The 13,382-nt window shown below is 41.7% G+C and overlaps 1 protein-coding gene across 1 annotated transcript in view; it reads left to right on the top strand.

Moving 5' to 3' along the window:
* The window catches only part of TMTC1 (transmembrane O-mannosyltransferase targeting cadherins 1), a 134,616-nt gene that overhangs the window by 57,057 nt on the left and 64,177 nt on the right, over positions 1–13,382 (top strand). The window contains exon 8 of the mRNA XM_030263243.4: positions 5,312–5,501. Coding sequence (XP_030119103.4) covers positions 5,312–5,501 — 190 coding nt within the window. The remainder of the gene's footprint in view (positions 1–5,311; positions 5,502–13,382) is intronic.

Below are 13,382 nucleotides of genomic sequence, written 5' to 3'. Positions count from 1 at the left end.
CCACAGAGCTGAAACAACTGAGAGAGAGCCATTAACCAGCGTAAAGCTCTTCAGGCTGTGTAGCTATAGAAGACATGTCTGCTTTTCCCCATGTCCCTGGTGCACACAAGCCCACCTTCCAGAGGAGTTACCTTGCTATTCATCAAGCTGCAGCTCTCTGTTTATCCCTATGTGTCTTTCCTACTCTTGTCCTCTACTGCTTGGCAGCTCTTTTCCCTGAATGCAAAAGATTTGATGAAAAGGAAGACACAGATACTTTTCTAGTATTTTCTGTCTAATACTCGCATTTGGAGGTTAAATGGAATTTGTCTGTCTGCTGCTTGTTTGTGTAGTTTACTCCACTATCTCTGAACAAGCTGAATAGACAGAGTGGGAATTTTTTTCTTCTAAGGCTCTGAAAAGAAAATGTTTAGGCTGAGCAGAAAAATAAAGTCGTGTGGGAAGGTATGACTGGACTGGGAGTTCCCTAGGGGGAGTGTAAATATTACAGTTTCAAGGCAATATCCGAAATACCACCACCTGGTTATAATTGCAGCCACATGTGTCCTAGGAGGGCATTATTGTGAACTGACTTGTCAAACACACTTGGGTTTAGGGCTTTGTAAGAGGATGAAGAGAGCCTTGAGCCAATAATGTTCAGCTGTTAATACAAATGAGAAGCTCTTTTCCCTAATAAAAAAGCTCTTCTTACCTTTATAGTGAACTGAAACCTCCCTGAGTGCCTGGCAGTGTGCAGGTAGTGTGAGAAGAGCAAAACCACAAGTGCTGTGACTTCTGGAAGGGAAAAAATGGTATTTCTACTTCTGTTTAAGATCCCCACCTTTTTTCCCCCAAAAAAGAAAGATCGTCCCCTTCTTTTTTCCCCAAGTACTAGTTAAGTGCACTTACTACCTGCCTTCTAGACAGGTCCATTTTTTCCCAACCAGGAGAATGGTTTGCCTTTGATTTGCTAAAATCCCCAGTGCTGGGAGATGTTTCACTTGCAGGTGGGTACCCTGCTGGGTCTTTGTGGGTAGGGTTGTCTGCCAGGAATGGGATGGGTTGGCTCAGAGCTGGGTGGCTGGTAGGTTGCAGCACAGTATGCTCAAAAAATAGAAAAATAAGGATCACTGGCCCCCACTTTTCCATGCAGCTTTGGTGGGATAGAGCTTTGTGGTCAGAACTTTGTGATCACTCTTGTAGCACAGTTTTAGAAAGAAATCTATAATCTCAGTCCCTGGGTACTGTGGGGAGAAAGCTTAAACTGCTCCGAAATCAGGAATGACAGGAAACACCTCAAAAATTTCTATAAATCTTGCATTTTTTTTACCTAGTCTCTCATTCCTTGTGCTCTGATTGCCTGGGTTTGGCAAAGCTGAGATGAAGGCTTTTCCAAGCTCGTTGGTCTCTATTACAGCAATGGGTAACAGACAATTCCTCAAGTATTTTCCTGTCATATTGTTATGGCTTTGAGTGGTAGCCTTTGCATTCATTTTTGCAGCAGAAACAATCAGTTCAGATACTTGGTTTCTGCAACAAGTTCTAGATATGAGTCATCCTGTATTTATCGCAAAGCATGCAACAGAACATTAAAACTAAAAAAAATTTAAACTAAACAAACTGGATTGTCATGACAACGCTGGCTACCTACAGGAGGAACTGTGTTTTTCTGAGCATGCCAGAGATGATCAGAATTGAAAAGAACACTTGATACCCATTGAAACGTAGATTTCCATGTTGAATTTGCAAATAAAAAATTTGCTGCAATGCAAATGCTGTTACCTGGCTTGGGGAAAAAATGTTTGCCGGTTAAAAGGCAGAATCTTCTAGTCACCTCACCAGTAATACTCTGATTTTCATAGGATTAACTGAGAGAGTGGGGGATGCTACAGGCAGGAATTTTTCTCCCTTGGAATTCCAGCAGACACCAGAAGCAATATCAAGAAGATCATTAATTTAAAATGTAATTCACTCAGTCAACTAATTATAAGACAATACTCTTGTTGCCATTTGCAGGTAGGCTGCTGAAATGTAATTAGCTCCTGGAGTGATTTCAGAATCTTCAAGTCTTTTCAAAATTTGCAAATTAGTTCCTTGAGGTGCCAGCTTTGGTAAGAGGTTTCTTCCAAACTTTCTCCTGTGTTCAGCTTTCTCCTTAGGCTTGTGATATGAGAGCCACATTTCTATGAAGGACTATCATATGCTTTTGAGAGCCATAAATAAAAAGCAGCACTGGATTGTCAGTAACTATTATTAGCATCTTGTTATTTTTCTGTTCCTAGTACACAGAATAGCGATAGTTTATAAGTAGTTTATTTTATACACCCATCCATCATGTTCAGGGACAGGTTACCAATGCTGAAGGTATATCCAAACTTTTGCTTGACTCAGAGCCTGCTGAAGGCTTTGTTGCTGCTTACAAATGCCTCCAAAAGTCAGGCAGTGCTTCCATGGATCCCAGGTACCGTGACAGCTGAAGTCACACGCACGTTCAGAGAGGGAGCTTGGGCTCTGCCAGGAGATGTGGCCAAGGGTTCTCCAGGAGGGTGTCTGCAGAGGCCAGCGAACTGACTGTACACAGGTGGTGATGGTTGTCACAGGCTTTAAAATGTTTCACTGCTGTTGGAGGAGAGTATTTAAAGACTAATTCTTGCCATAGTGCAACGGAGCAATTGTTTTCCTTTGGGAGCTGCCTCTGGCAACAAGCTGTGGACGTGGCTCCCAAGGAAGACTGAAACCTCACAAGCACTTGGAAATAGGTGCTTGTTTACAAACCTGTCCTGATCAGTCAGTGGCCTGCAGCTGTCTTCCCATCTTCAACAGCAGATTGTCCTACCTTTCCAGCAGAAATGCATTAACTCACACTGATCTGGCTATTCTGAATACCTCTGAAATTAGGTGGACTCAATTTGTTATGGCAGCAAACCGTTTATTTATTCTGTGCAGTGTAAGGGTCTATCAGCTCCTGCCTTGTCAGTGAAGATGCAGAAAAGCAAATAGTCTGTCCTTAACTGCAGTGCTGCAGTTTGCAAAGATCCCAAATGTCATATTGCTCCTTCCTACCCAGCAGCCCAGTCTGAGTAAGCAGGGAGAGTTCTGATGTGTGTTGTGGTTTGCATAGAAACTTCTATGAATATTGTGATGTTTATTGAGAATGTTAATGTGCCAGGGGATAAAAGGACACTCCCTCCTAAAACTGGACTCTCCTAAAGCATCAAATGCAAACCCAACTCAGTGCTTCTGGAAATCCTGTCAAATATACATACTTGTAATAACAATATCATATACCATGACATTATTCAGATTTGTCTTAATAGACATTCTTTTGTTTTAACAACAAAGCCAGAAATGAATCTTAGTTTGGCTTTGAAGTAAGTAGCTGTAAATAAATACTGGCAGCCTTTTCTGAGGTGATGTGTTGAGGGTGATGAAGAAGTCTGTTTTATTGTGGCTGAGCAGAGGTGGGTCAGGCCACACATAATGTCACAAGTGAGTGCCTTGGTGTGATTAAGTCTCACAAGATTTTGTGTTGTTGTGTTCTCTGTAATGCGTGCCAGAAGGGTTGGTGACTAGAAAACACATTTGTTTCTTTAGAAAGAACCAACAATCAAAATTTTAAGAATCATTTGAGCAAAATTAGGTTATATTTTTGAGGGATGCTCTCTTAAATAGGAATTGGCTTTTTAATCACTACCTCTGTTAAGAGAAGATGGATTTTCTTTCTTTCCCTTTTGTTTAGTACCTCAGGGTGGGGAAGGTGAGGAAAGTGCAGGGGATGGAAGAGAAGCGTATCAAATGGCTGAAAACCTTAAAAATTTGGGAATATTCCACTTCTCAGAATTGGGAGTTTGTGGGAAAATGAGGATGTGCCTCTGTGGCTGTTTACAATGAAACATTCCAGCTCAGTAAGCCTCCTTGCTTTTGGGTCACTGTGCTGCTGGAGACATTTGTTTTTTGAATGAGAAGAGAAACTGATATCCTCACTTTGTAGTTATTTAAATATGTTTTCACAGGAATTTAGGGTCCAACACCCATCTGGGAGCTTCCTGCCCGGAGTCACATTTAGCTTCAGTGTCTTAGCATTCTGCCACAAATCTAATGTTGTCAGTGCTGTTGTAAGGGGCTTCATTTTGACCACAAAGGGCCATGTTTGTAAGTGGCAAGTGAGACAATCCTCTGTCTACATGCCTTGACATTTCTGCTGTCCTTTGTTACCATTTTAATAAACCTGCAAGGTACCATGGCAACTGGGTGGCAACAGCTGCTGAAGCAGGCTCAGATGGAAGAAATCCTATGCAGGATAGGATGCAATCTTTTCCTTTTTTTTGAGTATTTGCCATTTTCGGTGCTGTGTACGATGTGGACTGTTCCATTTGCTGTCTCTTCGAAGACTGTCACAATTTTACTTGGTTGACATCACGATTACTGGAATAATCAATCTGCAGTCTCTTGTACTTAAAACTATTTCAACTTTAGATGCACTTTTTGGCAAGTAGATGCCAAGAAGCAAAAGCCTGGGGCAGAGAGGAATGTTAGTTTGATTTGGTTTTTTTCTTGTTTTCCTCAACCCAGTGGCACACATGCTGTTCTTTTTCAGTCCTTTGAAAACCCTGCATACTTCCAAGAGGGCAGCACGCTCCCCATTTCCATTCCCCATTAGTTTCCTCTCTGCTGAGAATAACAGTTATTGAGGATTACAACAATTTGAAATCCCTACTTCCCCATCACTTCTGTGGCACATCTCATGCAATCTGGCCCTAGCCCTAAGAAGCTGCAATGGGTTCAGCTAAGAATCACTTTGCCCCTCCTTTCTTCTGTATTTTCTCCCTGTTCCTTGATTTGCAAAGAGAAAAGAGAGAAGGGTCTGACTTTAATTTGTCTATGTTGTGCAGATAGAAGAAATCCTAAATTGTAAGTTAAACCCAGCTAAAGGGATATTTTGTATTGCAGCAGTGATGCAGTGAAGTGTGTAAAAGTTCAATATATATGTATGTACCTGTTTTTTTAGTTATTACTTTATTATTTAAACTGGCGGAAAGTCACTTAAAAATCTAACATTCAAATGGGACTTGAAGTTCTGTTAATTTTCCAAAGACTGGTGCCTAGAAACCAGGTAAATACTACTGATTTTATATTATTTCTTCAAGTGCCCCTCACCTATGGTAGCATCTCTATTGACAGAGAGGTGTGGTGCTGCCTGTTGGTGCAGTGTTGTTGATTGGTTGTTTTCTGTTGCTTCCTCCTTCCGTGTGGCATGTGATAAATGCCAAAGGAAGATGTTTCCTGTGCTGGCAGTCATTCCATGTATTGCATTACTTGTTTTCATTTGCAGGTTTTTAACCTATTCCTACCTTCTGGCCTTCAATGCGTGGCTGCTGCTGGCACCGATCACGCTGTGCTACGACTGGCAGGTGGGCAGCATCCCTTTGGTCGAGTCCATCTGGGATGTGAGGAACTTAGCCACGGTGTTCCTGGTGCTGGTGATGACATTGCTCAGCCTACACTGCATTGCTGCATTCAAGGTAACACCAAGAGCCGTGCAACACAACATAAAAAGAAAATAAATTAAAAAATATTTTGTTTCCTAGTCTTCAGATGAAATGGTTGGCAAGTGCATATTTTCCTCTGGAATGCATTGGAGTGAGGTGAAAATCATTCCAGTAATAACTAATGCAGGCAAGCTCAACTGATGAAAATGTCTCTCTAGCTGAATGTCTCGGTCTTTAATTGGTCTGATTTGAGGGCAGAACTTGGCCCGGACTCCCGCATTCAATTATTGTTAATGATCCAAACCCTACTGAAGTTGTTAAGCATCTCTGCCTCTCCCATAGTCATTAAGCTTTTTGTCACTTACTTCAAACAGGACTGGGAACTGTCATCTGCTGAGCCTTTTGAAAATAAAATCGATTCCTCTATTTGCACTTTTGCTATGCTTCTAAAACCTAAACACTGGATATATCTCGATGAGGAGATTTTTTTTTCAGCAGAGTAATGGAATGTGGGAAATCGGAAATGACCTGGAAATTGTTCTTTAGTGTAAATGACACAGTTGGTAAGCCATACTTCCCAATTCAGCATTTCAGAAGTACCATTAATCATATTGAAGAAATGAAAGTGAGGTTGTGTAAGCCTTGTCAGAAGTCAGATACACACACTTCCACGGAAGGGTCTTTTTTGTGGATCATAGGGAGTTACAAGCTGTTTCTCTTTCAGCTGAGTTGTGGAAGGAGAGATGTCAGTAGTCACTTCGGAAATAGTACAAAAGTTTTTCTTCCTTAAATGTATGTATGACTGAAAAGCATAGTTGAAGGGTGTCAAGTTTTTAATACCTGTGTTATGCTAAAGTGTGCAGGTCATGTACATTTTCAGTCTACCCTGGCAGTCTTCCTTGTGTTCCTGATAAGAGACAGAAAATGAATCAAAATGGTTTGAGACTGCAGGGTTACTAATTTTGATAATACATTCACAGATGCTGTATGGGAAATATAGGAAAACACCCTATTAGGTATTCACCACTTCTACCTGCAGGTTGTACATCATCTCGTATTCATCCTGCCTTCATTACTCACTGCTAGAGATATTCAGAACTGTTTGTATTAGGCATAATCCTGTTCTCAGGAAAGTTAATGATAAAATTCTCATTAGCCCAGTACTGAAGACTTCTGAAAAATCTTATTCCATATTCATTGAAGTTTTGTTTGCTTTTTATTTCTTCTCTTGCTGTCAGAACTATATGTAGGATTAATATTGTTGGTTTTCTTTAAAAATATTTTATCGTATTTTTATTACTTTTTTTAAAAAAACAATTTAATCTGGATTTATGAATACCACCATTTGATTTGAAACTTTAAGTTGTAATTTTTCTGTGAGAAGTTCAGTTTTGCTCTTGACCACTGTTAATGTTAAAACAACATGAATTTTGCTCTTTGGGCACTTACTTACTGGATGCTTTGAAATTCATTGTAGAGTCCTTTGTGATTATCCTTGAAAACCTCAAACACTGAGTGAATTGGATCTGTAGTGATCTGCTTTTGCATCTAATCCAGTACAACTAGAAACATCTTGACCAAGTGCTCTCATGAGCACTTGCAGTCTCCAACAAACCTACTGTGAGCATGGGACTGGTGATGGCTCCTGTGGATCAACCTGGACATGTTTCCCTCAGCCCTTGGTATTGAATCACAGAGGGGTTTGGATGGAAGGGACCTTAAAGACCATCCAGTTCCAAGCTCCCTGCCATGGCCAGGGACACCTTGCACCAGACCAGGTGGCTCAGAACTCCATCCTACCTGGCCTTGAACACTTTGAGGGATGGTGCATATGTATGTATATAATTAGAAGTATAATTGGAAATATTTTGCTTTTCAAGGAATTCTACATTTCTGAAGGTGTTTGCTGTTTTATTTTAAGAACTCCCACAGTCTCTGAATTGTGGTACTGCCATTCAGTGGTATGAAGATGGTTGTATTGGGCTGAGTAGTATAATATTATCGAGGAAAGCAAATAGGAAGCAGCAATTTTCCTGGAAATAAATGACGCCATTTGACTTCAAACAATCCCTTTTATAAAAGGAAGAGGGAAGTTCAGGGCACAAGAACTGCAGGCACAATTCATTGTATTAGGGTCTTAGGAAAGCATCTTCCTAAGTGCAGTAGCAGTGGCCTTTTATTGGGCATTGCTTCCCACAGGAAGGACCTTCCTTCAGTCAAGGCCCAGACAAGCTATTGCTCAGTGTTTTACAGCTTAGAGGCAGCACAAGATATATCAGTTGATTTCTCACATTTTGTAAAGTGTAAGATGTTCTGCTTTCTTTTTGTAGCGAACAGAACAGTCTTAGCAGCCATTTTTCTCTCCTTTTTCATTGCAAGGTCTAACATGGAAGAGGTAGCTTGCAATTTCCTAAGGAATGACTGTAGAGTGAACAGGCATGCTGTCTGTGTGCCTCTCTCTTTAGAGTGTAGGTGTGCAGGGGTAAGAGAGAACAAAACCTCATATTCATTCTCAGTGGCACCACTTTCCTTTCTGCAGCAGAGAGAATGGAAATGCTAGAAATTGTATTGGCAGCAGTGAAGACATTGGTCCAGTGAACATTGAACTGATTTTCGGTGGCAAGAGGTGATGTGTGTGCATCCACAAAACAAACTCACAGGAGACTCACAGAATGTTTTGTGTGGACTGTAATTGGAGAGAGCATGGATTGGATTTCTGCCTTTGTTGTTGAATTTTAAACAGGGATAATTTGTCGACGTTTGTGATTAGGGTAATAACTCTGTTGGGCATGTGTGTGTGGTGCTGATAAAGGACATCTAAGGCATGAAGCATTCCTGTTTCATTTTGTGAACATTGTTATACCTCAGAAAGGGAAGAAACAGTGGAAGATTTCTGCCTGTGGGTGCTTTCCTTGGAATTGTCTGTTACAATGGGGATTTAATGATGAAAAGTGCAGAAACAAGAGAAGGCAGCTCTCCAGTTTGTTTGGAGAGAGAAGCCTCCCTTCTCAGCCTGCTTGTACATCTTCACTGTTGTCTGCCTCTTTACTTAATGAGGAGGTCACTTTAAAAAATGGCTTTGTTAACTGTGTATAACTTCCATTCTCTGGGTTGTTTCTCCTCTGTAGTGTGAATCCCTCTCACTTACCAGCTGGAGAGCTCCCTGTGAGCAGCTCCCCAAGTAGGATTTGTTCTGCTCAACTCTTTGCAGTGCACATCTTCACACAGGCTTCAAGCAGTGTGCTGGGGATGTGGCAAAGGCTGGGGGTTCTATTGAAAATGCCTGCATCCTGGAGGAATTTTAATATTTGGGAAAAGAGGATGACATTTATTTATTGTTCATTGTCAAAGATAGCCTTGGCTATGAGGAATGGATGTGGTGTGACTTCCGAGTGGATTACAAAGGTACCAGGAAATGGATGAGGCATTCTCTCAGTGGATGTCAAGCATGCCAGTCACAAGGTCAGAAAAATAATCTGGTGCTTCAGAAGGCCACTGGGGTGCCCAAGGGCCCATGGCACTGCCTTTCTTTGCTGGAAGATACAGGGAGCACCTGGTGAACTGGAGGGAGGACAGTTCTTGGCATTATCACCAGGACAACAGTTATTTCTTTGACATGTCATAATAATTCAGTGAGCATGAAAGGAAGACCCTTCAGATGTTGGAATCACCACTCCGCATGGCATTTTTAGGTCGCTGCCTAATTAGCAGCTTGCCCTGTAGTTTTAGCTGTGAATGTATGTATACAGAGCGCATGATGGATAGGATTCCATTTTCTCTGTGGTACCTGACATATGGAGGGCTGATAGTGGGAAAACTCGTGTGTAATGGGCTAATTCAGCGGGGTGATCTGGAAAACTAACTTGAAGCAGTGGCTTTTGCACTTAGGCAATCTGGGGGAGTGTATTGCACCTCATACTGACGGCCCTCACGCATTTGTACTCCTGACCAGCATTGTAAAGGTACCTTCTGGTGGTTCACAGCACCTTCTGCTCATTCAGCTGGAGCATATAATGATGTGCAGCAGTTTGCTCATGTCCGAGGAGGGAATGCTACTAACATTTCACATCAATTAAAAAAAGAATACATCTAGTGTGCTGTATAAGTTTTTAAAAGAATGGGCTTGGCTGTTCTGTGTGAGGTGGCTACATACGGTAAAGGAAATTGTGACAGTTTTCAGGTTATATTCATGGCATGTGACTGACATATGTCTAATCCTGATCTTTCATATGCTACAGTTGGTTTTTTTTTAATTTCAGATCTAATTTTAAAGGTTGCTGCCTCTTAGAATTCCCGTGCATGGTGCTTCTTAGCCAAGACAGGGCATTTTATACCATATTGTGATGACTTTATTTTGTGCTGGAATTGGCATCATACTGCCATTTATTTGGTAGATTATATGTATGGATAGCATCTGAGCATATTCTTCAGTGACTTTCAGACTAAATTTCTTGGCTGACAACATTCAGTACCATCCAGGAGAGGAATGCATTTGCATCTTCTCTTTGTGTGCATGTTTATGTTGTTTTTGCTAGCACTCATTATGTGTATTTTGTCATGCTATTTACTTTACCCTGCACTCATGAGACCTTTGCCTTGTTTCCCAGGTTTGGCATTTCATTAATAAATCACAGCTTATGGACCTTTCTGGGGAACAATTGCCTTTTATAATATTCTACAGCAGTACCAGCATAGTTAGAAAGTATGCCTAGGAAAATTTATATGCCACAACACTTCCAGAACAATACCTGCTTCAAAGGCACAGCAAGGTGAATAAGGCTATTTATTGATGGAGTCTATCTGACGAGCTGGAAACCACAGTCATTTCCATAAAAGGTCCATTTAAAATAAATCCTGCTTTCATTTTCCTGAGGGCCACTTGAATTCCTTCCACATAGAGGGAAGGTCAGGACTGATGTTCTTAATCCTTTGCAGTGAGTGTTTTCTGTGCTGCTTCTGTTGTTAATGTTTGCTGCAGGGAGGGAGCAATAAGCCAGAAAGTCTCTGTTCAGAGAAATCTGGAGGAAGGGGGGAGCCCCTTGCAGGCACCCCGAGCTCGCCGGCCGCGTTTCTGCTCTGTCGAGTGCTGCAGCCGCATCAGCTGCGTGCGGGTCCCTGGTGGGGCTGGGAGGAGCAGGGAAGCCTTCCCAGGGAGCTGCTCTGCCAGCTGACAGACTCAAGCTAAAGGGAAAAGCTGCCTTAGTCTGTGTGTGACTGCTGCTTTGGATTAAAAAAGCAACCGCAAAAACTGTCAAAATACCTTGTGCATCGGATTTTCTTTTGCTCGGTAGATGTTTGAAAATAACAGGTTTGGAGCGGGGTACTCTGAGTAAATATAACCACAGCTTGAAGTAGTTCTGATTTGGCTCACTGTGAATATATTCAGCATCTTACCAAATGGGCAGCATCTTACTGTCTGCAGCGTGGTGTAGGTAATTATCACGGGGGCAGGTAGGTCTGCCATTTTCAGCATATTAAGGCTGAATTACTCCTTTTATTTTGCCGTTTTCTTCTTCTGATTTGAGTTAGTATCTCATGGCCTACTCAGAGCTGAAAGGTTTTGAAATGGCACAGTAGTAGAGATGAACAGAAGAGTGCAGGTGAAATGAGGAGCAAGAAATTTACAGCTGGGAGAGGCAATGATTTTTTATTGTGGCTACTTGGCCTTAGCTAAACATTGGGGTGCTAAGCTATTTTTTTTGTTTTGTTAGGCTCTTCTTGTTCCATGTTACATTCTCAAGAGCAAATTCACCATGAACCGAGTTGCTTTTCCAAAGATTGTGCTTTTATATACTGCAAATTTGTGCATTGAATTTTACCTGTTTTGTTTTTTTTGTTTTCCCCACCTAGTCAGGCAGCCCGCAGTCACAGAATGAAAGGGAAGAGGGAAAAGCAACCACAAGGTGAAAAGGGTTATTCTAATTCCTGGAGCAATTTGTTGATTTTCCTATTTCCTTTTGGAACATTCCACTTCTCTTTCAAAGATTTGTGTGCTTCTTCATCCTGCTCAAATTGGCTTGTCAAGTGGAATTAGAGGTCGCAGAGATTAAGGATTGGGAAAATGAGTTTATATCTTAAGGGAATTTCAGGAACCTGGGTGAGAAAGACCATAAACACACAGCTGAATGGATGGGTAGCTGACTTCTACAGGGAAAAAGAAAATAGCAGATATCAAAATTTTACTCTTAGATGCTAATATAAAATATGGAATATTATGGGAATGTTCTGCCTTAATTCCATAACTGAAAGTCAGATTTCCAGAGATGTTGAGCACCCACAATTCTCATGCAGGTAAAGTTTTTAGGCATTTTCAGCATTTCTGAAAACCATGCTGTTTTGCCTGGTACAGACCAGGACTTCCTTCCTTTTGGAAACAGAGAGGGAATGATCTTGTTAGGGTGGTCTGAGGTGTGTGCCGAGGATTTCTCTTCAGATAATCCTGGGTGAGGAAGCCAGTGCTCCTTTCTAGGGTATTAGTTTCACATTCTGACTGTAGGTTTCAGTTTCTGGTGTATGTTTGCATGTGCACCAGTTCCTGAAGAGGTGCTGCTGCTGGTGAACCGGAAAGTAGTTTCTGTTTGTGCCAAATACTTGAAATAGTATCAGTATGTCAGGTAGTTAATAAGCAGTCAGTAGTGATTATCAAAATAGCATTAGAAATCCATGGCTATTTCTATCAAAACTAGATGATCACCAAGAAAAATTTAGTTATTTTAGGAAATGAGCAAGTTACTAAGCCTGGCATTCAAGTAGCTGGTGCTACTGAAGATGCTGATTTTCTTTTTTTTTTCTTTTAATGAGATGAGAAAATAAAACTCCTAATAAAGTGCAGTGATTACAGAATTTGTGGCTCTTTTTCTAGGAGCAAGCTGATTAAGACAGGTGTCTGAGCCGGTTTTGAAGCTTGTAAGTTACCTTTTGCTTACCAAATGCTTGAGTTTTTCAGACCATCTGTTGACACACTACTGTTGGCATCATTCACTTGGAAGCAGTGGCACAAGCAGCAGAGTGAAATAACCACAGCTCCACAGTGCCCTCCTGTTTGGTCACAGTAGCTAAAGATGTGTGTGGCCCTTCCAGATTTCTGCTGGTGACCTGAAGGAGAGCATGCTGATGGTGCATGGAGCATGGTACAGCTCTGCCATGGCCCATCTGTGTGTGCACCAGGTGGGACTTGGAAACACCCAGAGCTCCTGTGAGCTTTAGAACCAGAGAGATTTTTTTTTTTTTTTCCCTTTGAAGGAATCAATCCCCAGGGTTAATTCCTGATTAGTTTAATGCTTTCTTTTTATCACCTTATGCATGAATGGAGAGTGGAATTGACATGCTTCTACATCACCCCTTTTATCTCTAATGCTGTGTATGTGGAAAGTGCAAGAATGGATGTTTGCAGATTGACCTCTAGCCAGGTGAGTTGCTGCCCGTGGTTTGATGGAGGCTGGTGAGGAGTCACATTGCTGAGCCACTTGTGGCTTCATGGGAGAGTGGTACAGCAGGAACAGATGAAGCAGGGTTGTGTGCAAATGGATGTTAGGAATAAACTGAAGGGTTTAATCAAGGGTTTGTACAAATGGATGTTAGGAATAAACTGAAGAAATGTCATCCTCTGTCTGTGGTCTGCAGAGAGTCATGCAGCTTCTCTGTCTCTTTTGATGGATAATGCACTTACCTCCTAGGCCTGGAAGCATTTGAAAATGTGTAATAGCAATCATTGCTTTTACAGCCATGCACTAACAACTTTCCTGGATGCAGCTTTTCTGCACGTGCAGTCAGGTGTTCCAAGCAGAGCATCTCACTGCCTGCAATGGGCCATCCAGAGCTCCCGGTCACAGGGATTGATGCCTTTGGTAGGAAGGAAGTCTTCACTCCATGGAGCTGTTGGAGCTAAAGGGTGGAGAGGTGACACTTGTCTCA

Source organism: Taeniopygia guttata, chromosome 1A (genome assembly GCF_048771995.1).
Source record: "Taeniopygia guttata chromosome 1A, bTaeGut7.mat, whole genome shotgun sequence".
Taxonomy (NCBI): domain Eukaryota; kingdom Metazoa; phylum Chordata; class Aves; order Passeriformes; family Estrildidae; genus Taeniopygia; species Taeniopygia guttata.
Note: the sequence above shows the minus strand (reverse complement) of the source record. Positions and strands in the feature narration are given on the sequence as shown.